At 47.1% G+C, this 25,533-nt stretch overlaps 3 protein-coding genes across 9 annotated transcripts; 1 reads left to right on the forward strand and 2 right to left on the reverse strand.

Moving 5' to 3' along the window:
* Window positions 1–95: 95 nt before the first annotated feature.
* Window positions 96–6,874, reverse strand: LOC122366613 (zinc finger protein 574-like). Of its 4 annotated transcripts, none has more exons than XM_043339064.1 (6): window positions 6,784–6,874; window positions 5,819–5,904; window positions 4,428–4,585; window positions 3,477–3,834; window positions 2,991–3,133; window positions 96–2,667 (listed from the first exon to the last, which is right to left on the reverse strand). In XM_043339064.1, exons 2-6 carry the CDS (start codon window positions 5,862–5,864, stop codon window positions 1,735–1,737), a joined length of 1,638 nt encoding a protein of 545 aa, XP_043194999.1. In that variant the 5' UTR covers window positions 5,865–5,904; window positions 6,784–6,874; the 3' UTR covers window positions 96–1,734. The 4 variants fall into 4 exon arrangements, with proteins under 4 accessions (XP_043194999.1, XP_043194997.1, XP_043194998.1 ...); XM_043339062.1 differs by having other exon boundaries at window positions 6,665–6,808; XM_043339063.1 differs by lacking the exon at window positions 6,784–6,874 and adding an exon at window positions 6,674–6,764 and having other exon boundaries at window positions 5,819–5,875.
* A 112-nt stretch (window positions 6,875–6,986) lies between these two features.
* LOC122366615 (LDLR chaperone boca-like) lies at window positions 6,987–9,922 on the forward strand. Its single transcript, XM_043339068.1, has 5 exons — window positions 6,987–7,434; window positions 7,999–8,073; window positions 8,444–8,604; window positions 9,176–9,320; window positions 9,658–9,922. The coding sequence occupies exons 1-5, from the start codon at window positions 7,279–7,281 to the stop codon at window positions 9,700–9,702; spliced, it is 582 nt and encodes a 193-aa protein (XP_043195003.1). The 5' UTR covers window positions 6,987–7,278; the 3' UTR covers window positions 9,703–9,922.
* Window positions 9,923–11,301: 1,379 nt separating this feature from the next.
* LOC122366616 lies at window positions 11,302–13,804 on the reverse strand. Of its 4 annotated transcripts, none has more exons than XM_043339070.1 (4): window positions 13,763–13,804; window positions 12,711–12,862; window positions 12,250–12,365; window positions 11,302–12,071 (listed from the first exon to the last, which is right to left on the reverse strand). In XM_043339070.1, the coding sequence occupies exons 2-4, from the start codon at window positions 12,823–12,825 to the stop codon at window positions 11,949–11,951; spliced, it is 354 nt and encodes a 117-aa protein (XP_043195005.1). In that variant the 5' UTR covers window positions 12,826–12,862; window positions 13,763–13,804; the 3' UTR covers window positions 11,302–11,948. The 4 variants fall into 4 exon arrangements, with proteins under 4 accessions (XP_043195005.1, XP_043195006.1, XP_043195007.1 ...); XM_043339071.1 differs by having other exon boundaries at window positions 13,700–13,804; XM_043339072.1 differs by having other exon boundaries at window positions 13,735–13,789.
* Between the last annotated feature and the right edge of the window lie 11,729 nt (window positions 13,805–25,533).

Below are 25,533 nucleotides of genomic sequence, written 5' to 3' on the forward strand. Positions count from 1 at the left end.
GTGTCATATGAATCAAAGCCACCCCGCAGAGTAAGAATCACTTATCACCCTATCAGCGTCAATAGAGCGCAAATCAGAGCGAAAACTGTCCTCAATGTGAAATGAACGTGCACATGTATTTAAAAATGACTGGACACAGAGCATATTTTATCAGTTAGTGACACTGACATGGAAATAGATGCGACATTCATGTGACGTGACATCCGATGGCGTGTCTTGAAGGAAACAATGCGACATTTGCAAACTGCTCAATTGATAAATTCGCAACGACATAACCAATATAACCAACGAAACGATAACGCATCTTAGACGAGGAATGAACACGACAATTATCCAAGCATGTTACCACATCGTAATTGAACAAGCTCCGATGAAAGTCACCACCGTCTATACTTTGATAAATCGTGATGCTGGGTTTCAAAGGAAGAACAAAACATTAGCGAAGTAGAAATAGGACGTTCTCTAGATTACAAGACGGCGTACACACTGCACATGACATGCGCAAATGAAAATATCACAAGGAAGCCATTGGCACACAGACGTGGCTGGCCCTTCTCCTTGGAACGAGGGACCCTCGAACGGTAAATGCGGTGAAAACAATCAACTACAGGATCGTCGAAACAAAATCATAAATATTCATCAAATTGATTTGACCGACAATATGCTGATAAAACCTGAAGTTGACTTAACCGACCATGTATGGAGAAACATTGGATAGATAGCTATCGGGAATAAGCAAATAACGCAGAGAATTGCAACAAAACCAAAGCACATTAGACAGTGAATTCAACATTGGACCTTCTGAGTAAAATGATCAGTAAGTTGCGTATAGCCAAACTGTTCTGAGATGACAGAGTTACAGCACGTACCTGTTTTTTAAACACGGTTGGCGAGACTAAAAACGGCAGTGAACGTCGCGAGAAATAAAATAATTGCCGCAACTATATATTGATACCACGACTGCGAGCTTAACCTCACACCTAAGTCGAACAAATTCAGGGATACATGCCAGTAAACCCAATGCGTCGTAAGCAACCTGATAATCTAAACGGAACAGTTACTGAAAAAGTAAAACAAAGATGCATCGAGTCAGTGGGATCTCATTCATATTCAGGTTAGCTGCCGAATCGCTTAAGTCACTCATTTCTCGCCGGCGTCTAGACTTTTTACGATCATAAAAAGTTCCGGGAAGTGAAGGTGACGAACCCGGCTTAGCTCCTGAACGGATTTCTCGCATCTTCATGACACTAAATAGCAATGGGTAGAAGAACACAGCTTAATTAAAAAAGTCTGCTACGCCTTGTAATCATGCTCAGGTACTAAAATACAACTCACTAGTGAATGAAGGACTTGCATCTGGGGCATGACGAAAAACGGACACTGTATGACATTGACATAGACATTGTACTTGAAAATGGCCGTCATCAGTGTTCAGGGTCGCAGCCACGCTGTCGACGCACATGGATAATCACACAAAATGCATAAACCTCCGGGTGAGGTTGTGCATGTTCAAAATTATTTTGACTAGGAGTTCTGCACAGAGACGTGTATGAGTCACAGGGGCCGCCTTCTGTGAGGCTGGCGGGCCCCGCACAGTGCCAGCGGAGCTCTCACACGGCGGCAGAGGTACTCACTCACTGGCTGCGGCGAGGACCGGCCGACCGTGGCGGGGGGAGTTCACACCACCCTCGGTCACCGCGGCGGGGAGCGCTCCGCTCCGGCCGCGTCCGCAGGTCACGCGTCAGCGGCGTCCACAACACCGGCCTGCGCCTGCGCCACGGCCGCCTGGCCGGCCTGCGTCTGCCAGAGCGGCCCCGTGCCCTGAGCGTCGTCCGAGCACCGCTGCCGGTGCGACTCGTACGCCGCAGTCGTGAACATCAGCTCGCCGCAGCGCTGACACTCGAGCGGCTGGCGGCGCGTGTGACTGCGCTCGTGGTGAGTGCACTTGTCCCGCCGTGAGAACGCCTTGCCACAGAAGCTGCAGCTGTAGGGCCGCTCGCCCGTGTGGGACCTCTCATGACGCACCTTCTTGTCGGAGCGCGAGAACTCCTTCCCGCAGTACTGGCAGCTGAACATGCGGCCGCAGTTCTGCGCCGCCACGTGCCGCGTCAGGAACGCCTCGCAGCCGAACGCCTTGTCACACCCGACGCAGACAAACGCCCGCTCGGCAATATTCTGCGCCATGGCGGCGGCGCTGGCGGTGATGGACCGGGGCACCTTGGCGCCGGCGCCGGGCCCCACCGGCGCGGCGCTGGCCTTCACTGCCGGCGCGGCGCGCCGTCCGGCCGGCGCCGAGCCCGGGAAGCTGATCCGGTCGGCGCCCGGGTGATCGCGCCGCACGTGCTGGCGCACAGTCTCTGCCGAGTCGCCCAGCCGGCTGCAGAGCACACACTGGAACCGGTACGAGTCCTCGTATGGCACCTGGCGCACGAACTTGTCGGTGAAGTCGCCGGACGTGCTGGCGGCGACGGGCTCCATGAAGTGGCCGATGCTGAACAGGATGCCGTCCGTGGATCCGCCGGAAACTAGGGCCGCGGCGGGGGCGGCGGTAAGGGCCGGACCTGGGGCGGGGGCGGGGGTGGGCGCCGGAGCGGGACTGGCGGCCGGGGCGGGGGAGGCCGCAGCCGGCCAAGAGGGTTGCTGAGCAGGGTCCACCACGTTGCCGTTCTGAAAACAGTAAAAAAAAAAAAACACGTCACATTGCAGCTTGCGGCTCGAATCGTATATTCAAGGTCAACCAGCGTCATCAGAGCCGCGAATGAAACAACGCTAGCTACTTCTATTGTCGTATTATAGTGGCCTATCGACAAAATATCAATCGCTCATGAAACAATCAAACCTGAAAAAGCGACAAATGGAAAATACAAATTACAAAAAAACTGGTTAGAGTAACGTTACTTCTAATTTTCCCGATACCATCGTTCAACTGAAAGCCGTGTGATGACTGGAGACGGGAGCAACAGCCACCGGACTGCAAACTGCGCACTCACCTCAGTCTCCTTTTTTATTAGCTTGCTGTCGAAGAAGTCGGTCGGTTCAGAGTCCCTCTTCACTCCGACCTGATAGCCAGAGGCACCGGAGCCGGGCGGACACTCGACGGACGGAGCGCGCGGAGCCGAGTCACCCGGCATACCTAGCGATTGGAGATAGGCACAGGTCACTAATTGGACGCGCAAAGTCGTGCATATGTAATATGACATATGTAATGCTGGGAGATCAAAAGGAGGGACAGCCAAGTGATGTCTATTCATCCATTACATGTTGAACCACTACCAACCCAACCCAGCAGTACATAAGTTTATCAAAATAATTCCATATTAGGTATGTGTCAATTATGTCTACGAAGCTTTTTAATATGCGACTCGAACCGCGCAGGCAGCTATTATGCCAAGGTAGGAGCTTCCGCCATTCAGCATACAGGCATATTACTTTGCATATTGCAATTGGTTCGTGATTTTCCTTTGATGCTCCTATACCTGTCTGTTGAGCTGGGGACTGCTGCTGTTGCTGCTGCTGCTGCTGTTGCTGCGGCTGATGAGACTGCTGTTGCGGCTGTTGAGACTGCTGTTGCTGCTGTTGCTGTTGCTGCTGCTGCTGCTGATGACGAGGCTGTTGTTGAGGCTGCTGCTGCTGATGAGACTGCTGCTGCTGCTGCGGCTGCGGATGGCGCCGCGCCGCCGCCTCCGTCTGTGCCTGTATCATCTTGTGGAACTGGGTGCGTATCTGAGCCACCAGGTGGTTCAGCTGAAACTCGAGCTGGTCGATCTGGGAGAGGAGCGTGGCACACACGCTGCACAGACAGTCGCTGGCCAGCTCCGGTAGACTGGCCGTGTACTGCCGGACAGACACGGACGGTATCACAGTGAGACGCGGGCGGTATTCCGGGTACGCGTCAGAAAAAGGCGATACCTGATCAGCTGTACATAAGGAAGGTCTCGTGGACGCTCGTAATTATCAAAATGCTACTTTGAAATAAATTCCTATTGACAGACACACCTGGAAGCTGGGCTCGGCTATAATAAAACAAACATTTTATCCGTGTCCGCTAACCGGAGCTTGTTACGGAGCACTATGGAGTCACTACTCGACCACATCACTAGTGCACGGTTCAATGGAAAAATTTTGAGCCTCAAGTTTAGCGTATCGACGTTTGACGCAGGCAGATGGCCACATCATCCTCTTTAATCTAGCATGGCCCTCTCTCATCCAGCTGGCCTGGACAGCATCCTGCTGGATATAGGTAGTCCCTGCAAGTGCCTGATTAAAGACGTCGAGGGTTACCTAGTCAGTCATATATCTATCGTATGACTACATATTTTCTTTGTTTACACTGCAAAGCATCTCACGTAGAAGACGTTTGAAAACATCATGCCTATTCCTTACCAGATACCGGTATCTTATCAAAATTGACATGATGAGTCACTTACATTGGTCAGCTGGATTAGTTTATCGAAGAAGCTCTTCTCCCCGTGGTAGGTGCGCGCCTGGTAGATGTTGAAGCCTGTCGAGTAGAGCTGGTTGGAGCAGAGCATGCAGTAGCTGGCCTCTCTGTCCAGCGGGGACACAGAGTCCCCCATGGTGCCGTCTGCGGAACACGGGCGGTAACTGACATGGTGGACGGCATAGGTGGGCACGAAGCAAATTACGCTCCGGAACGAGCATCGTCAAAATATCCAAAAGTAGAGAAATGGACTCGTTACATAAAAACGTGTAACGGGTCAAGTAACTTTCTATTGGTGGGCCATTTCTCTATACACAGTTATAATGCAGTCGTTTCTATGTCAGACAGCATTACAACTCTTTCTTCCTCCGTTCTTCATAACTTTTGATTATCTGAGTGGATCGATCTAGGAAATAACTAATCTCAGCTATTGCTGGGGCAGCGGAGAAGCGGAAAATGTGTTTATGGTAACCACCTCAAGAACCAATTCTATTCGTAAAATGACCTACGACTGACCTACGATTACGACCGACCAGACATCGGATTTGGAGTATCTCAAATTTTGTCGGGAAGTATATTGGAACGTACCCCGCGCTGCGTAGCACTTTATTGAAATTGACTGTCATTGGTAAAATGAGATGATGCAAATAACAAGACAAATTAATGTTTTTCATTAACATCTGAATTATGGTGTTGATTTTTCTTACTAGGACAGCTCACTGCCTGAGACAATGAGCATTGGGCAGTCAAAAAGCCCACCAAGACAGCTACCAGACAACTAAACATTAACAGTAACACACCAACACAATCTGTCTCAGTGTCCAAGACAATGCATGGAAACAGTGTGGACAGAGCATGTTTAGTGTTTTTAGTTGTTTTCTGATGGCTAGGGTTTGAGCTTCAGTTTTGGTTGAGTAAATCACTAGGACAAGGACAGTCTGGGCATCAGTGAACAATTTCATTGGTGTCTATCTTTTTTTTTGTATGTTTCAGCTTTAGTTGAAAGCCCCTTTCTCAATGTGCAAAATGGCAGCTTCTTCCATATCTATCTTGTCCATATGTTGTTGCCTGTCCTCATCTCAGAAATGTTACACTATTTTCCTGTTTAATACAAAAAGCAAATAATGAACTCCCTTCTGCAGATAAATCAAGGAACGAGCAATGGATGTCACACTTTGTAGAAATGCCAGTGTTTGTTTGTTTGTTTGTTTGTTGGGGGTTAGGGGCGCGCCGACTACGAGGTCATTTTGCGCCCACGAGCACATACAAAATAATTAATTACAAGAAAATATGCCCACCAGGGAATGTAGGATAAGGTCAAAGGTTGTGTCCAAGACACATTCATCTTCCTCACTGGTCAAATGAGGACACACTCACCTCCTCGCTGGTCAGCCTGTGATGCCTCCTCCTGCTGCCTTTGCATGGTTGTAGGCTGTAGCAGAGCAGAACAGTGAAGCTGCTACCTGAAGTAATAATATTTGGTCACCATTCAGAGTTGCAGTTTCAAACTGACACATCTTCCCTTTTCACCACACAAGATTGAAGATGCATCCCAAAACCTACAAACCTACAACTTTTTATATCTTTTATTTATTGGCCCTAACTTATGTTACAGGCCTCCCAAGGAGAGTGGCGCCCCGCGACCTATAATTACGCCACGCAAAAGAAACAGGCCGTCCTAACTTAGACCGGTGGCCACTTTTAAAGTAAGGCAACATGGGACCTAACCAAGCCTGAGCCAAGTCCTAGCCCAACCTAATCTAACATCATAGCATCTGTTCAACCAAATTAAAATGCAAATATGGAAGTTAAAAAGGAATGTGGATTGTGGAAGCTACCTACCTATAAACTGATTAAAAACAGTGCTTCCACAGTCAACTCACATTTCACATGCTAAGATCTGTTTTGATATCCCTACTGCCGAGCAGGACTTCAACTAACATACAAACAATAGTGAATTCTTACTTACTTACTTCAACTTACCTACTTACAAAGTACAGAATTTGGATAGGCCAGACTAGGCCTTTTGAAACCTTTCTAGTCGAGCTCCTCGTGCGTCTGACTATTCATCTGCGTGAGGAATGTCGTGTGCAAGGTGTGCCCAGTGAGCGTCAAACCGGGTTTTTAATTCAAAATGAATTTGAATTGATTACAAAGAGTAGACAGATGAAAAGGTGAAGGCACAAAATACAAATCATGCATAAAAAATTATCCCATGCCCACCTTGCTAGTTGCTGATCTTTGATGGAGGGTTGTCAATCAATGCATCAACAAAATATATTCGCAGAAAAGGCAAATATGGCAAATATGATCGTTGAAAATGTTGAAAACACCTCACTTACCGCGCGCGCAATCCCCGATGCCACGAATGAGACAAAAAACAAACATCCAATGTTTATTTGTTCTTCAAAAAAACATTGCGCTGCGCATCGCTGTGTTACCAAGCAACCAGCTGTCGAAAACCGAAAATGCGCTTCGTAAGGCGAATGTTGCCTAGCAACTTGCGAATCCTACAAAGGGTTCCTTTCTTCAGAACACTTTGCATGACGCGCCATTACATTACAGCACGTTGACGGCGTTGACGTGGGCAAGACGTGGGCGTCTTTTTTTTTTGACAAATAAATGACAGTTTGCATTATTTTCTGAGTCAAAGTTATCTGCCGTAGGACCTACTAATCTATTCGAGTCATTCGAGCAAGGAAGATCGAGATCAGAGTTCTCTATAGTGTATACCGTGATTGAGATCAAGATTGGTTCTTGGATTGCAATTGTTGGGTTAGGTATTCAACTTTGACTTTGTTTTTTGGTTGACGTGGTAATTGAAAATTCAACAGCCCATGATGAAGAATGCCTCTATTTTTATTGGAATTTTCGCCATAACAAGCTTAGTATTTTGCAAAAAATCATCAGATGAAAATAAACCCAATTGGGCCAAGAAGGACATACGTGACTACAATGATGCTGATTTGGAAAGGTTGTTAGACCAATGGGAGGTAAGCTATATGTATTTCCAGATACCCTAACATTGCTTGATATGAATCTTGAGATCAGTTTTTGACCAAATTAATCAATTTAATGTAAACAAATTGTAGAGGAACACATCTGTTTGGTCTCGCAGTCTTTCAGAATGCTGCGCTGGCCGGCTGACCCATGGGAACGATGACACAGTGGTACAGCATGACAGCCAGGTGCTTACACATGGCACCCTGCACTCGCTCAGTTGCTGCACAGACCATGCCCAATTACCATACATAAATTAAATTAATACTACCTACCTAGGTACCTTGGTACGTCATGAATTTCAGACCTGATAAAAGCCAGTGTCTAAAGCACTAAGCAAACTGTCAAACTGAAAGTCTGTGGAAGGCCACAGAGACTACCTAAGCTACAGTTACTAACAATTATTCTTAATTCAGGGTTGGAATGTGTTCAGTTGACATCAGATCGCAGCAGCCTTTGTCGTGACTAGACAAGTTTCTAGTCCTACCAATAGTTTTGTGTATTGTGTGGTAAGCTTTCAATCTTAGCTTCAAATTGATGTGTGCTTACTGCTTTAGGAAGATGAAGAGCCACTTCCTGATGATGAGCTGCCAGAACACCTTAGGAAGTCAGATCCCATCGACTTTTCAAAGGTAAGCACAAAATATGCACACTGCTCAATGTTTCAGAGCAGCACAATGCATCTTCTCATCAACTTTCTTTTATCTTTGATGGGAGGCATGAGCCAGCAGCCTAAATATAGAGTGGATGCCATATTAATTCAACTGCACCTCAAGTGTCCAATGCACATGAAATGTACGACTGCAGCAGCTGTATTCTGCACATGGACTGTACCCAGAGTTATTCATTTCAATCATTTGCAGTTAGCTTTTGGATGTATGAGAATATAGTGATGCAAACTGGTATTCATTTCGTACTTGGTACTGGGATTTGCCTTTTTGGTGTAATTAGTCATTTGTTGGTATTCATCGAGCGATTCATCCTTGCTGTCTGTCTTTTCAGCTAGATACATCTGATCCAGAGCAGCTGCTGAAGATGACAAAGAAGGGAAAGACACTGATGATGTTTGTGTCAGTGGCTGGCGAACCAGATAGGGATGAGACAGAGAGGCTGACCACTCTCTGGCATGGCAGTTTGTTCAACAACCACATACAATGTGACAGGTAGGCACTGCTTCAGATATGTGATAATGACAGGAAACATCTCAATTTTAGTTTTTGGCAATCGTGTGATGTTTTAACTTGCATGTTTAATGTGAATAACTTTTTTGGACACCTGGCATATTAGATTAAAGAAAAAAACTTTTGTCACATCATGTCTAGTTACCTTTTCAACTGGGTATTTTTTTTTTGTTCCCCAACATGCTTAGGACTGTAATGTAGTCAACTTCATGTTGTGAGTTTCTCATAATTTCACAGGCTATTGTTTTCCGATTCTTTGACTGAAACAGATGATTCTGAGAAGTGTTGATGGCCCTACTTTTTGCACCCAACCTGATGTCTGGTGATGCAGGCATTTGGCAAATTGGTTTTCCAGCTACTTTCCATTTTTTTTTTTTTGAGAGAGAGAGGTAGCTTGAGAAGGCGGCTATCTGCACTTTACTAGTACCTATTGTTCGTCAATGTCCTGCTTAAAGTAACAAGTTATGTAGCCCACTGCACGCCTGAATGGATAGGGAGGCGAGGTATGTTTTGTATCACATCTGTATGATTTGGAGCTTCAAATTATCCTCAGGTTCATGGTCGACGACAACCGAGCTATCTTCATGTTCAAAGATGGCTCGCAGGCATGGGAAGCCAAAGACTTCCTCATCGAGCAAGAAGGATGCAAAGATGTCACAATAGATAACAAGGTCTACGAGGGCAAGAAAGCTGCTAAGGTAAGTAGGATGACACTGCGTACCTACCTACAAGCGCTTGTAGCGTAGCTACCAGTAGCAAGAAAATGCCCGACTTCTCAACAACCTTTTATCGCCTGACCCTTTTATATGCCGTATGCATTCTGCAATTTCGAATACACTTTAATAGAGTAGTCTGCTAGTGCTATCGCCTGCTTTATGCTTCCTATCAACCAAATATGCTCGAAAATTTCAGCAGCTTTGAGTAATTAAGGCGATCTTCGAGAACAGCCCAATTTCTCTTCTTACTTTCAACTATCATATCCTAGGCGTTGCGCTTGCCTCTTTCGCTTGCCTAAACTCTGCTTCATCTTTGCAGCCGCGACAAAAAGTGAAGGCGACCGTGGAAAAGGTGGAGCTATGATACTCGACTGCCAGCGGCGAGATTGGGAGGAGCGTGGACTACATAGCGCGGGACACGAGATCGCGGACACAACCGTCGGGTTCGAATCTCACTGTCGAATCACACGTCGGAACGCGTCGTGCGGTGAATGCCTCGGAGGGCAAATGGGACTGAACATGGTGAAGCTCGAGAATGCCAACACTGCGCCCCGTCAAAGGCTGTTTGCGGCCCATGGTCGTAAGATTCGTTTTTTTTTTTACATCTTTATACTGATTGTTACGTGTAATGTAATGTCAAAAACAATGGTATAAGAATAGACGGCGTCGTTTGCTTAACCCGGCAGTTGCTGGGGTATTTCGCCACCCACCGTTTGCTGGGGGGGGGGGGGGGGGGCGTTAAACGCCCCCAGCCGATAACTCGAGAACCAATAGGCGCAGCGAAACGCACGAGGCGGCAAACGAAAGAACGCGACGAGACGCTTCAGATGAGTACTTAAAAGTTGAATTTTGAGGTCACAGGTCGGGTCAAGGTCAGGTCAAACACCTGAAATCGGGCTTTCAGTAGCATGGACTTCAGGACTTCGCAATGGGCGCCTCTCGTCATAAACTCTGTCAAAACGGTGCACAATCCATCATATAAGGCCTACAAGAGTGTCAGCTCCATGTAGGGGTCAGTCAAGCATAGGTCAGGGTCAAGGTCAGGTCAACCGGGTAGGCACATATCCCCGAAAATCAAAACTGATATTAGCAGCCTGTGACACATGTTTTATAAGTAATTTGGGGCGTAGAACACGATGGTGACATTCATTTTATCATATGTGTACGTGTTTGGCTCAAAAAGTTCAATTTAAGAAATGCATGTATCATGGTCGTGAAGTAGTCACGAGAAATTGCCAAGATTCAGTTCAAGATTATGGAAAATGCGGAACGACAATCAATAATCGAAGATAGCCATTTGATTGATCATGGTATTGGCAGTCTAATGGCGTTTACGGCATGTCTGTATGTCTATTCTGTGATTTTATATGATTTTTTGAACATATGCCGTTTTTGGTCGAAAAGTCAGAAATCATGACGTCACTAAAATCTCGATATCTCAAAATTTTTCCGACCGATTTTTTTGAAACTTTGTCACAATAAACTTAAATCAATTCCCTACAGGTACCCAAAATTTGGCGCGCCTGCGGCGCGCCGTTTTTATGCTATGGCCCGGCGAAAAAAGTGGGGGCGTTTAACGCCCCCCCCCCCCAGCAACTCGCGGGTTAAAGAACCCATTCAACGCCTACCTTTTTGAGGTTGGGCAACGCTGAAAGGGTGAATGCATCTTTTACGTTTCCGTAAATGGCCAATGGCCATATTCCATGCTGGTTGGTCGCCGGTCGGTCTGTTTGCTAAGTTGGGATGTATGTAAATTTATTGACCACTGTTTCATAAATGAAAAGACCGTGCAAGAAATTATCATGGTCACAAAATTAAGGACCACACAAATAAAATGTAGATATTTGTTTGGTTCTTTAGAAGATTCTCTTGCCCTGTTAATCGTTATATTTGAATATTAATGCTCCATTTGTTCAACTCTGCATTGATTCCAGCGTCTTTCTCACAGGAAATTAGTGTCCAGTATTTCATCCTATTGCTGTCTTTTATTTTGAACTTCCTTTTCATGCATAATCCGACATACAAGGGCAAGGCAGATATAATATATCTTGCTGCCATCATTTATAACTCACGGGGCGAAGCATTCACCTGAGGAAATATACATAATACAAATTATTCGAAAGGGTAGATTCCCACCAGTATGAATATGATATCACCCTCCCGACAGCTGAGGTATTTTACGGCAACGTCCGAGTCGGGGACTGGTGCGTTCGAGCTGTGCTTCTGGCTCCAGTGCTACCGCTTCATGTCAGCTAACTATTTTCATGCTCGTGTCCACTGGAAGGTATGTTCCAGTCATGGACTTACACTTAGTCCAGAGCCTCACACTGACTCAATAATTCGTTCACTGTTGTATGGCTGACTACGTTACGGCGCCCCTAACACATCTTATCACTATCACTGACTTTCAACTGTCCTCCTGTAGCACACTCCAATATAAGTCGCATCACCTTTCCCAGACAAACAGGGATCATCACAGACATCTCGGGCCGCTCGGACACTGTCCTAATTCACCACACACTACCGTTCCTCCGAAGCGTCGTCAGCCACGGTGGCGCCGCCGCGCCGCTGCACTGCGCCCCCTACCGCTGGGTGCCGAGCGGCGAGGGGTCAGTCGGCGTGTGTGGTACTGCTGTCGGCAGCACCCGACTCCGCCAGGGGCCGCAGGTAGGTGGCGCGGTCCTCGGCCGCTAGCCAACCGTTGTTGCAAGCCTTTGTGCGAGTGTACACCACCTGTAAAAAATCAACAGTGCACACTTCGTAGCACAGTCAAATCTATTGGGTAATAATTTTCTTTCATCCTTCCGCCTCTGAATTGAGTTTATAATAATATGGTCAGCTACCGTGGCAAGGAGGAGGGCCGTCCCCGCTGACCGGTCTATATGAATAAAATAACCGGACCGGGTCCTACCTGGAATCCGACGAGGGTCCCCAGAAGGCCTGCAGCCACCACGTTCAAGTGGCCGGGCCGCGAAGAGGGCAACTTGTTCTTCAGAAGGCTGACTGCCATGTATGTGCCGGAGAACGCTGTACAAGCAAACAGAAGAGCGTCCATGGTATGAGACATCAAACTCGTCATTTTCGTGACATCAATATCGATATCATGCTAATGGGATATAAAATGGTATTATTTTGCTGTTGAATTTATAAGATGCCTTCAGCTTAGTATTGATAGGTATTCAATATTCACACCATATCTATCTGGTATGGATGGTATCTATGTTTGCATTTTGCCCTTTTTATTGATGGCAGTTAGGAACCAATAAGAATGTTTATACTACAGATTTATAAACCTCATAAAAAAAAACAAAAAATGTGTTTTGAAATTGGCATCCCTGCCAAGTTTCTCAAGCATGCAGAGTAGGCACTCACTGATGAAGGTGGCAGCTAGGCCTGATATGAATGTTCTGCTCACACATTCTGTATATGACTTCAGATGTGGAAACTTTTCCTTGTATTGTTCTGTCAGCTGGTCCATGTTATTCATTGTGACTGCTGTCTGGTCTCAGCTGGTGTTTTTTTTTCTGAAAAGAAATAGTGCATTGAGACATGTTTTATGTCCATACGGTCCATACCCTTGGTTCATGCCAAGATTCTTCAAGATACCATATGCATCAAGATACCATACAAGGGTACATTCCATATGCTGCAAGAAAATATGCATAAAAATGCATGCATAGCATAGTGCATACCTACCCATGCAAGGATACATCAATGTGATTTCAAGATAAGTATTTCAGTACCTACTCAGTAGTCATACCATCAGCAGTTCAGTCACTGTAACAAGATCCCTGAGGCATTTATTATTTTTTTATAGCTACATTTAGGTATAATACCTACCTATGCATACACAATTATTTCAGCATGAAATTGTTTATAGCCAGTCACACTGCCCATAAACAGCCAAGCCAAAGCGTACATAGGGTGGGGACTTCCACCGGCGTCCAACTGGCGTCTAACTGAGCAGACGTCCAAGTTGGCGTCTAACTTGGCGTGGACGGAGACTTTCAAGCTAGACGCGTCTAAAGCTAATAGTCGCCAGCTAGACGCAGCCGCCGTCCAGCTAGACGCGTCTAAGACTTTGGCGCGTCTAGCTAGACGCGAAATGGAAGTCTTCACCCGTTGTGTATCATGAAAATGGTAATAATGTGGTCAAAATCTACCAATCACATCACTGAAACTGAATAATTTTGCTTGCAAGTGCCAAGTTGCATATTACAACAAATTATGCAACATCCTGACGTTGGTAGGTGTAAATGCATGCAAAATAACATTTTTAATTCAGTTAGAAAACCTGAATGAAATTACAAAAAATGCCGACCAGTAGATTTTGGCGATTGCTAGTTCGCAAAATATAGTACCTTTAAATACAGTGTATGATACCTTTAATTTATACCCTCATATCTACAGTATCTATTTCCTACAGCAATAGCGCAGCCGACAAATTCAACGTAAACAGACGAAGCGCTGCCAGGTAAGGTTATATGGCCTTGAGCGCTGCGATCGGCTTTCTTGCGCAGTAGCTGTCTAATTTGGTAGCGCAGAGTTGGTAGCGATTTTCCTCTTCGCAGAGGTAAAATTGCCTATCCTATGGCCTATCCGGCCTCCGGGTTATGTTATATGTATTGAAACTTGATAGATCAAGGCAACCCATTTTCGCAGGTGAGGGAACTCAGTGGCGTATCCAGGATCTTGAAAAGAGGGAGGCCAATCCTGCTCAAGGGGCCCCACCCTTACTTTAGGGGCCCGCAGTGGTAGTTTCCAAACGACGCCACAGGATCCGCGGAGCTGCGGAGGTCCCAAAAAGTAAGCAAAAGTTAACCCGCGCCCCACGGGGGGGGGGGGGGCGGGGGGGCTATTCATAGCCCCCCTATAGCCCCTCTGGATTTTCTGCAATAACTTCTAAACCGCTAAACGTATCGACGCCAAACTTTCAGTACCTTCGGCTGCATCAATTTGACACCTTGTGTCAAAATGCTTCGTAGCTACCATAGGTCGGCCGGAAATGACGGCAGAGTGACGTCATGTTCGGCCGATTCCGACATAAAACATTGAACCACGGCGATCGCTCTCAAGAGCTCAGTTTTAACCCACGCCCTGCTGGAGGGGGGTTTAAACCCCCCCTTGTGGTTTTTCGCGAATATCTCGAAAACGGCGGCGCGGAGCGCCGCCGTTTTTGAGTTTTTGAGCCGCCATTTGAAAAACGAAGTAGAATCACGTACACGCTTCTTGTTGCCTCTTGATTCCTTAAAAAGATGAAGATGTTATATAGAGGCGTTTGAAGTTTTGCAGTTAATAAAGGGCTTGACGTGACGTCAATTTAACGTCATTTTGTCATTTTTTTTTCGACTGATTTCGCTCCGATTTTCAGGGAACATGTGAAATTGATGTATGATGAGGCGTTAAAGTTAAACGTCGCTGGTTTAACCCGCGCCCGGCTGGGGGTCCTGGATTTCCACGCCCTGCTGGGGGGTGTTTGAACACCCCCCCCCCTTGTAACTCGGCTCCTGGGCCACGGAGCGATACGCGGAAGGCGACGTTCGAAAGAGCGTAAAAAATAATGACGAAATAACTTCGGTCAATTTTTTGGTCAGGTCAAAGGTCAGGTCACCAGAGGTCATTGAAGGCAAAATTTCGCCGATTTCCAGGTCGAATGTCGAAAACTTCCAAGAAGCCAACGCATAACTCGGGAACCAATAGAGCTACAGCGCCGCGGAAAAGTGCATTCGATAGCCCTATTACCGCCCTTTCTGAGTAATTATATCAGATTTGACCTAACGTCAACGGTTTTGCCTGCAGGGGGCAAAAACTGCAAAAATAGCCGATTTTTTTCGGAAACAGTTTTACTGCAATAACTTTTGACCCAAGCCTTGTACGAGCTTACTTTCACCGGCATCATGTTCCTCTCGTCAAGACGCATCGAATGAACTATAACTTGACCTTGAAATGTCAACATGAAAATTTGACCTCAGGTCAAGGTCATGACCTGACCGGAAAGGGTCATGTTGCATATCAGTCGATCCGTATCGTCGAGCTGAACACATATAAGGCGTTTTCATCGCTCTAGCATGCCTCTATCAAAAGTTATTTGCGAAAAACTGTTAGATACCATTCGTGACCTAAGATGACCTCAGGGCACAAACAAGGCTAACGGACACCATTTTCATGTTCAGTGTGTCTAAACTACTTGTAATTCGGTGTTTGGGAGTGTTTATAATGTCTTTCGTCCAAAAGAGGCGCATTTCAATTTTCTCCCATTGACTTATACCTAATGGGGAGGTCGCAAAATTGACCTGACCTTAGGTCATCGATATCAAAATTCTGAGATATACATTTTATACATGCTATTGCTCTTAGCAATCGCTGAAAGTTTCAAAGTGATCGGTCACTCGGTGTAGCTATGACAGACATTGAAACTTTTTATGAGGTGAGGTCACTTCAAGTGACCTGGTGACCTGACCTTGAATGACCTTGGTCTGAAATTTTCACAACATGTGTAGAATTGATGTGTGATAAGGTGTACCAAAAACGGCGGCGCTCCGCGCCGCTGTTTTTGAGATATTCGCGAAAAACCACAAGGGGGGGTGTTCAAACACCCCCCCCAGCAGGGCGCGGGTTAACGCGCTACTAAGCTATTGATGGGGGCATTAAAAGTTAAATGTCGCTGACTTAACGCGCTTCGAAGCTATTGTTGAAAAGCGGGAGGGGCGGGGGCAGGGGCATATTCTGCCCTCCCCATCGGGGCGCGGGTCAAGACTACACATCACATGGAAATGCATGCACTATACTCAGTGCGCTTACTATCTGCGTGTAGTGTACGACTACGCACGTATGTACTTATGTACATCGCTAAAGGGACCCTCCCACCTTCAAAAAAGTTAATGAATTTGCATGAAAGTGATGTCGCTCGGTTCAGAAAGAGCAAAAGCGAATATCTACCAAATTTCACCGAAAAATATTCAACGGTTTTCAAGATATTAGACTTTTACTTTTGTTTACTTTCTTGGGATCTCCGCTGTTCCTAGCGACTTCATTTTGGAAGTGCGGCGTTTGCGGCAGATGTTGCGTGCAAATAGCATATACCACCACTGCTAATGCTTCACAAAGATGTTAGTATAAGGTTTTAAAATCGTTAGATCACCGCTGACATCACAAATTCTAAGGGGGCATTTCAATGCATTAGCCCCTTAGAATCCGAAAACTGCAAGTTTGATATTCCATATCTCCGAATTAAAGCATTTGTCGATGTTGTGAGTGCCCAACAGGGGCGGATCCAGAAAATCTCCAAGGGAGGGGCCATTAGAAACCAGGAGGCCCCCCCCCATAATCCCACCTGTTGGAGGCCCCATCTTCCCACTTGTTGGGCCCCCCCCCCCAAAAAAAACTGCGTCTATTGAGCTTATCTAGCTGTTCAGGCAACACCTCAACATCTGTGCAGGCTTGGAGGCCCTCCGTGCAGGTTAGGAGGCCCTGTAAAAGTGGTCATCTCTGTGAGTATAAGAGACCTCCAAGTTATGAAAAGCTTTACCAATCTTCTAACAAAGAAGTCTTCTCAGCTAGTCTTCTAAGAAATAACTAAGTGGGTAGGTTAAAAAAAAACTCATCGGATTTCGGCCACTTTATTTTCAGGAGGCCCCCTTTTCAGCTTTTTAACTTTTTAACTTTTTATTTTATTTTTGAAAAAAAAATCGGCCAAGGGGGGGGGGCCATGGCCCCCATGGCCCCCCCTTGTATCCGCGCCTGGTGCCCAAACCGGTATTTGCAGGCCATGGCCACCAATTTGGCTATCTCAACTCAAAACTAATGTTAAGGTGGGATGGTCACTTTAAAGCACTGTCGTGTTCCTCCACTCTTAGGACTTGCATCGATTCATCTCAGTCCATCTCAGTTCCGAAATAGTGGGCCGTCGGTAATTCACGGGGTCTATTCCTACTCATGTACCTACATTGTGCGTTTACTGCAGCTTGGAAATTGTAACCACTGGTACTTTCTTTCGGACGCCATTTAATTGCGTCCCAGAAAAGCTATTTCTGGCACCTAAAAGCTGACTCGCCCCAAAATTGGTCCTCAGCACCTATTTGGTGGATACCAGCACCAATCATGGAAAATGACCTTAATTAGCTGTTTCTGGCACCTATTCATCGGTACGCCTTACTCTTTTTTCTGAATCTGGCACCTAAATGCTGAGCGTAGCACCAATCTAGTAGAAAAATGAACTACTGGCTGGTAGAATCATGTTGTTCTGGTATAATGACCCGCTGGAGTCTAGCCTAAAGGTTGCCAGTGCAGCTACACTCTAAGACAGCCCCGTAGTGATCTCAGCATTGTATATGACGTTTAAGTAAGCAAATAATATTGATTTGTTTGAAAAAACAATGTCATTTAAATATTTAAAAGTATTTATTTGTAATGCTTAAAGGGAAACATTTTTGTGAGTAATTGTCTCGATTTTGACCATTAAAACGGGTAATGCATTTTTTGACGTCATCAAATAGCTCCAAAAAAGAAATGTAATGTTTTCATTCCGTTCAAGGCCGCTGAAGAAACGCGGGATCTTGCGTGGGACATTGTCCGTTGTTTGCCGCGCAGAGTTGTGCCGTGGTTGTGCCTTTTTCATCCGTTTCTTACTTATGTCATATGTGTGCATGAAGCTTTGATTTTGTTTTTGGTTATTGTGTGGCCGGTCAGTCAAACGCCCCTGTAGAAACCGGATGCTGCGTTTCATCGAGATGAAGTCAGACGATGATTGCAGAAAGCTAATAATATTGAAAAGAGGGCCGGTTGCGTGGCATGTCTGTTCAGAGTTGACATTTTGCTTTACTCCAGTTAATGACCTGAGAGCCTGGCTGGAAGTGACGGATCCAAACTTTTCACGTTAAAATGGCTGAGGGTGCAATAATCTCTAGTCTCTACATAGCGGGCTGGTATAGGAGCGTCTTGCTATGCTGCACCATAGCTGGCTAGTGATTCTCTTTTGGCTAGAAATGGCATTAATCATTATCTCCACTGGCGAAAATGGCACTTGACATCACCGAATGCAACGTTCATGTTGTTAGGATACATAAAATCAGGAAGATTACGCGAATTAGGTAGGCAAACGTGGAATAAAATAGGTGCTGGATGTTTTAGTTTTGGTGCTGAATCAGCAAACAGCAAATACGGAGTTCAACTAGACGATCTGGCAACTTCAGGCTGTGTGGAAGCAATTAGGTGCCAGATTCAGATATTAGGGTCGAATAAGCATTTTGGGGCTGATCAGCAATTAGGTGCCAGAAACAGCTTTTTAGGGACCAGAAACAAATATTCCCCCTTTCTTTCATATAATTCCCGAATTAAGAAACGTGGCATTTGACGGTGTGGAAAGGACATACCCCTTCCCAAAATGTTCTCCGATTTTAAGAAGTTTCGAATCTGCCTTCGGCATGCGCTGGTATGTGATTGAAATATTTTTCCTAATGGATTGCGTTCCTTTTTTGCGAGGTAAGGACAAAACTTTGACAATGTCGGATGCTGTGGGAGGGACAAATGCCCCAAATGCCCGCCTGGGATCCACCAATGCCTGCAACACTCATCTTTATATTTCGAACGGCCCAGAATGTTTGCAATAAGCCTGGATCATATGTGAACAACCTTTGTAGGCAGTTTGGAAACGGACGGCATTTTTAAGCCGTTCGTAAATGGTGTGATCGTTAAGGCCGTTGCAAACGGCGCGAGTCCCCAAACGGCTTTCAGTTGAAACATCAAGCTGGTACATAAGGTGGGAAGAGTTCAATTCTCGTGGTGAGGATTTCGGGAGGGAATTTGGCGTTTGCACCGGGACGTTGGTTCTGGGTCGTTACTAAAACTGTACCTCGTGGGCTGGGCTGGACTTCAGTCGAGACTTCGAAGTGCACAATTGTTGCGGAGTGATCCGTAGAAATTCGTGCTACCTATCGAAGCTCGGTGTTCCGGGATTAAGCACTCTATCGAGCGTGACAATGACATTCGTCGTAGATAATTCGATTTAGCTGGTGGCCTGCCTGGTGGTTAGCACTACTTGCAACCAAGCATCAACAACGCTGTTGTCGAATGTGACGCACCAAAAGCGGTGTGTGTCGTCAGCTCGTGAAACGCACTGGTAGCCAGCCGCCAGGGCCGTATGCGCCGAACGGGGCCCGGTGCAGGATGACGTCACAGTGACTGAGATGACGTCACAGGGGTGTGACTTCCGATATCAATATAGGACCGCGCGTAATCTGACGCAACGAGCCGACATGCGGTCAGCTAATTCTGGATAAACTGTGAAATTCAGGCATCTGATAGCGGCCTATCGGTGAATGAAGCTATCGGTGAACTTGTGCCGTGCCCAGGGTCACTAGGTGCCCAAATGGTAGCGGTAACATTTTGTTTAGGTATTTTAACGCTCATAAATCAGGTCACCGGTATCCGGGTCAGACATCAAATGTCAGCCAACGCCAACGGAGGCTCGAGGATACCGATTGCCGATGGTTTGACATCCATATTTTACCATCCGTTGGGCTTCATATGGCCGCGAACTGGTAAGTGGTCTGAATAGCATCGTCTTCTTTTGCTATGGAACTTCAGATAGGTACTACCTGCCCTCTACGAGCAATGTGCGTTTTTTATGCTCAGTTTCGCTGAATTTGCGTTTACCTTAACCCTATTCCTGGCGGGGGCCTGGCCTTTAAGGCCCCCCTTCAGGTTTTTCTTGTGCCATTGCCAAACGCCGCAAGACTGAAAGCTCATACTCGGTGACTTTTTCTAAACATTCATTGCGCACATTTTGACAAAAAAAAAGTTGCCGGGTCAGGTCAGGTCAGGTCACCAGAGGCGGTTTGGTGACCCCACCTCAGAAAAGTTTGCAATCACGCCAGAGCTAGAGTTTTTGACTGTTCAATTTCTTCTCTTCAGGTTTTAGTTAGGGTACCAGTATGTGCAATTTGTATATCTCAGAATTTTCATGTCTATGACCTGAGGTCAGGCCAGACTCGTGACCTTTACATTGCAAGCCTATGGGAAAATATTGAAACGTCTCCTGCTTCGTGTAAACGAGTCAAAACCACCCAATTCTTTCAGTATTATGGAAGATTATCTCATCAGTGATGATCCTGGTGCCGCTAATTGGCAGGGGCACCGGCAAAGGTCATCTGAGGTCATGTGACGTCATAAATGGTTTTTCTGTCAATAAATCACGACATGATGGTGCTAAAGACTTGTAAGTGGTACCAAACTGCTCGCCTGGTCAAGGCGCGTCGTTTGGTATGCAGCATGACCATACCCCACAACCTCATTGATGAATGACCTGACCTTGACCTCAGGTCAAATTTCAAATTGACCTGTGAAGGTCATCACATACTTATTTCGCATCGCCTCGGCGAGAGCAACAAAAATGTATTGGTTTTATGTCTCTATGTTTCTTAGTTTAAAAGTTATATAGGTAACTAATTCCAAAACATTTTATCGTTGATGACCTCTGGTGACCTCAATATTGACCTGACCTGAAAATGTTTTATGTAAAAGTTGTAGATCTTTAAACGACCTATCAAACGCCGTTTGCCGTTTGTCGCTGCGATGTGTAGTTTTTGAGATCTGAAGGGGGGGGGGCGAATCGGTCCCCCCGCCAGTTTCTTGTCCCGGCGGAGCCCGCCAGGAATAGGGTTAAGCCTCCGATGCCTCCGGGTTGCGAATGTAGCCCGCGGTCCCTACTCCAGCTACCGTCTAGCCAAGCCGCACGCATTGAAGAGCGGACCGCGCCTTCATCCGTCCATCGGCTCTCAATGCCCGGCACGTAGAGGCCTTTTACGACGAGCAAACATACCAGTCGTCGCCACAGATCAAAGCCGGCCGGCAGGAAGCGATGTGTATCGACCAACTGGGCGCGATGTCGTGTGCCGTTTTGTTCTGAGGTGGTAGATGGGATTGGCCGAGTGGCTGGGTCGGGGTGTGCGGTCGGCACGGGTCAGGCTGAGTCAGGGTGTGTCTCGCTCAGACGTTGCTGTGTCGGTAGTCCCCGCGGCAGTGGCCTCCCGGAGGCACGTGTCAACATGACACAGTGAGCGCACACAGCGAAGAACACATCCGGTTGACGCGCTGCCGCTGTCGAAGAAACCACCGCCGGGTCCCGGCAGGTGGGGTGGGGTGGCGCCGGCGGGTGGGCGGGCGTCGTGGCGGTGGGCAGCGGTTATCACACGGCTGCCACCACCTCGAGTGGCTGGGTGGAAGCGGCGGGCGACGCCTCCCGCGGCGGCAGATGGCGTCACCGGAACGGACGGACACTTCCGGCCGTCATCGGCAGTCGGCACACCCGAGTGTGCAGTGTGCACTCCGACCGGCAGAAAGGCTGGAGAGAGGAGACCGGCTCTTGTTCGAAAGCATTGTGAGCAATGTGTCGATTCGATTTGCTAAGTCCGAGAAAATTCGAACTCGGGCTAGGACACATGATGTGGCTAGTTAAGTTGTTTGTTTGTTTGTTGTGTCTGTGTCTTCTCAATAATAGCTGAGATTGTCTGCGTTCCGAGCCGCTGCATCGCGTTTCTTTAAACGTACCCCTAGCTGCGTGACTATAAATGGCATCGGAGCTATTTATTTTACCGATAACTCGGACTATTTTTGAGCGTGTGCTTTGCTTTCAACACACCGCACATGCAACAACGCATAGCGTAACACCTATGCGTGTGCTGCGTAGCTGGCTGACAGTGACAGTTGCCGGTAAAAGCCAGTCTCTGTCCCGACCTCTGCCCGCCCATCATTCATTGGCGATCCGGGATGGACCACTGTCTACCGGCAGCTCTGGCTCCGATATCAGCTCAGCTCATCTGATATCAGCGGTATCCGATCAGCTTCCGATAGTCACTGCCGCCGCGCCGGGCGCGTGGGTCGGTGACATTTGCCCATTGAGCTGATTGCGCCACTGGCTGGCGGCGGTGGCAGCGTGACGCTCCGGCACGGATCGGCCCAGTTGGGTGGCAGACTGACCGCTCTCAGGTCGGCCGGGTCTGCCGGGCCTCCCCCGTGACAGTCGCTGTCTGATCTGTCCGCCACCAGACATCGAAAGGTCGCCCGTCAACAACGGAATGAACCGGTTTGGAGGCCGACATTTTCGCTTTTAGCCCTTAGCGCTATCCATAATGTCAGTCGAGCGCGCGATATGCGGCATCCCCCACACCCGTTCCTAGTGGGATAGGTCCGTTGTGTTGACATTCCACGCCTTGCTGGCCTGCAAATAGTTTTGCCAAGTCTCGAATCATGTCTCTCCTCTGTTCAGCGGAAACTATTGAAATACGTTAGCGATTATTGGGAAGGTCAGAACGCCTAAACAAAGTGGGATCACGAGATCTGAAAAGAGAGATTCGTGAGTATTTATTATCGATGTCGCATGTCGCATATATTGCAAACATTCATTCTTTTTTAGCTAGAAATATTGAATATTGTATCAAAATTACATTTCCAGAATTCCTCTTGATTATATTTGCGCGAGTTGATGTGGTCAGCAGCCGCAGCAGTGGTCAGCGGACGCAGATCTTCCGCTGCAGCGGTGACAGCTGACTGACCTGAGCTGCTCAGAGGTGACAGCTGGCTGACCCGAGTGACCCATGTAAATGGCTGACCCGAGCAGCCCATAGGTGGCAGCTGGCTGACCCGAGCGCCTCAGATATGACACCTGGCTGACCGATTAGCGGGCCAAAGTTCTATGTTCTATGAAAAGTTCTATGAATGGCTGACCTGTGCGACTCGCTCAATTTTGTACCCAGTCCCGCTATTTCTAGTTTCTCACGTGATATCATCTAAGGCCCTCGGCTGGGTGAGCTGAACCTTTCCGCAGTCTGAACGGGAGCACGTTGGGTAGTAGCGAGGGATTCGCGAGGAACAGCTAGCAGTTTGACCAGTTAGGTAGGGGAGAGCGGGGCCAGTTGAAACACGGGGTCAGATGAAACATGGCTTTATTTTCAACATTATGCAACATATGGCGTTGCCGACACCACTGCGCATCCGCGCTCGACCACTTCCTTTGTCAACGGCGTTTGGGCGGCAAACGGACGGTAATTTTGATTTGACACTTGTTTTTGTGTTTTTGAGGGGCGTTTGGGAGAAATCGTTTTTATGAATATTTTGTGATATCTCATATACCTTTGTTTGCTGAAAGAAGAACTCCTGGCTCCGGAATAACACCTTATTTGGCCCTTCATTCAGCATGATGCCGTCCCTCCAGCTCGTTTGACATGTGCTTTACGGCGCGTGCGAGATGGAGGGAGCGGATGGGGTCAATTGAAACGCTTCTCTGAGGGTCAGTTGAAACAGGGCCACAGGCCGTTTCAATGGACCCCGGTGGCCTTTGCAATGGTTATTGTTCAGGGGCTGTAAACATTAAAGGAAATAGTCCACCTTTGAAATGAGCTTTTAAACTGAAATAGTAGTTTAATAGAGCTCAATTTTTGACTCCTTTATCTCCAGCCTTTTGCCTGAAAGCACACTATAGCCTGAGATATTTCTCATTTTTCTCATCCGCCCATTTTACCATAGTCTATGTACTTAATGTCACCTATTATGAGGAACTTTGCACTTTTAGCTTTCCAACGACCTATTGAATGTAGCATTTGGAAAAGTAAACCGGACAAAATATCTCCTTAAGAAAGTGGCCTTAAAGAGGAAAACATCCCATTGTTAAGGATAGGTGCAATTGACCCCATGGGCTGGTTCAATTGACCCTCGCATCGGGGTCATTTGAAACGGGCGTAGAGCTGTTTTATAAGCATGCGTTTGGCAGCAAAATATGTTTGAAACATAATTTTACATATCTTAAAATAAAGCCAAAAGAGCATATTTTTTCATGGCATTGTGCATTTTTCGATATGACAACTAGATCTCGCTGTGCATGCCAATATATAAAAAGTGGTTCAACTGGCCCCGCTCTCCCCTATGTACCTACATACAATTTTGTGAAAATTGTGTGGAAGCGTATCAAATTGTTTTACTCAACGTTCTCAACGATTGTGAAAGGCATTCCTTGGGATGTTCGCCTTTTCAAAAGTTTGTTGCAATGCTGAATATAATGTTGCCGAATATTATTTACTCACCTACTGACACGTGTCACATCGTCTTCCTCTTGTCTACACAATTTTGCAACCCAAAATTTCTGCACTCTGGCGCGAAAATATGTCTTTCTGCAGATGTTGTTTCCACGACGGGCTACTGAGACCACAGGAGACTCGCGATAGGCCCGTGTAACGATTTGTGACTCTCTCTCCCATTAAGCAGGCGCGTCTGCCAGTATGATTAATGTCCAAATTACTGACGTGCAGCTCAGAATGGCCGGCGGGGGAAGAGACCGGAGACTCCACTCGTTCGGCTGCCAGTGGCTATTTTAAGGCGAACCTAAATCAGCCAAGGCCGGGGGGTGTGGGCCGAGGCCGATTTTCGGGAGGTGCTCCGGCGGCGGTGGGGGAGCTCGGGAGTTTACTGTTGAGTACCGCACCCGCGCACGGGCCGGCCCGGTGCTCAATTACCATCCAGAAGGGAGGGCACGCACCGCCGACGCGACTTTGGGGTGCCGTGCATGTTGTAATTATGACAGCGCCGGATGAGCAATTCGACACGGCCGTGCTCGCAGCATGACAACCACTCCGTGCGGGTCCACCGTGGCATGGGCCACCCACTGACTCATCATCCCGTCAGGCTGAAAGGGATGCATGCATCATACGAGTATTTGCGTACACCTGACGCTTCAGATTCCTCCCAGGAAGACACCCAGACTCCAGTGCCCTCAGGTCAGGAGCAAGCGGGATTTTTTGGACTTTTTAGGTTCATGGGCACGTCAAATTGCCTATCCTATCCTATCTATCATATCCTATCTATCCTGCCTATCCTATCCTATACTAAATTGCCTAGTTCATGGGCACGTCAAACCTATCCTATGTAGGTACTGTGTTGTGTACCTACATACGTCTGTGCATGGCTAAGTCTTTGGATGTTTTCTTATTTATTTCTATATAATATTTCTATGCATATACTAGGGTCTAGGGTTTGAAGAGAACCGCGCTGCACAACTTTTTTGTCGCCATACCGCAGCGTGTCTTTAGAGGTCACTTTAGTTGCCGTACTGCCGTGCTTCTGCATAGGGTTACCGCACACTGCAGCTGTCTGCACAGGGTTACCGGGTTACCGTGCTGCGTTCCGTTGCAGTCTCCCCCGCCGCACA

Source organism: Amphibalanus amphitrite, unplaced genomic scaffold (genome assembly GCF_019059575.1).
Source record: "Amphibalanus amphitrite isolate SeventyFive unplaced genomic scaffold, NRLGWU_Aamphi_draft 000819F_arrow, whole genome shotgun sequence".
Lineage (NCBI taxonomy): Eukaryota > Metazoa > Arthropoda > Thecostraca > Balanomorpha > Balanidae > Amphibalanus > Amphibalanus amphitrite.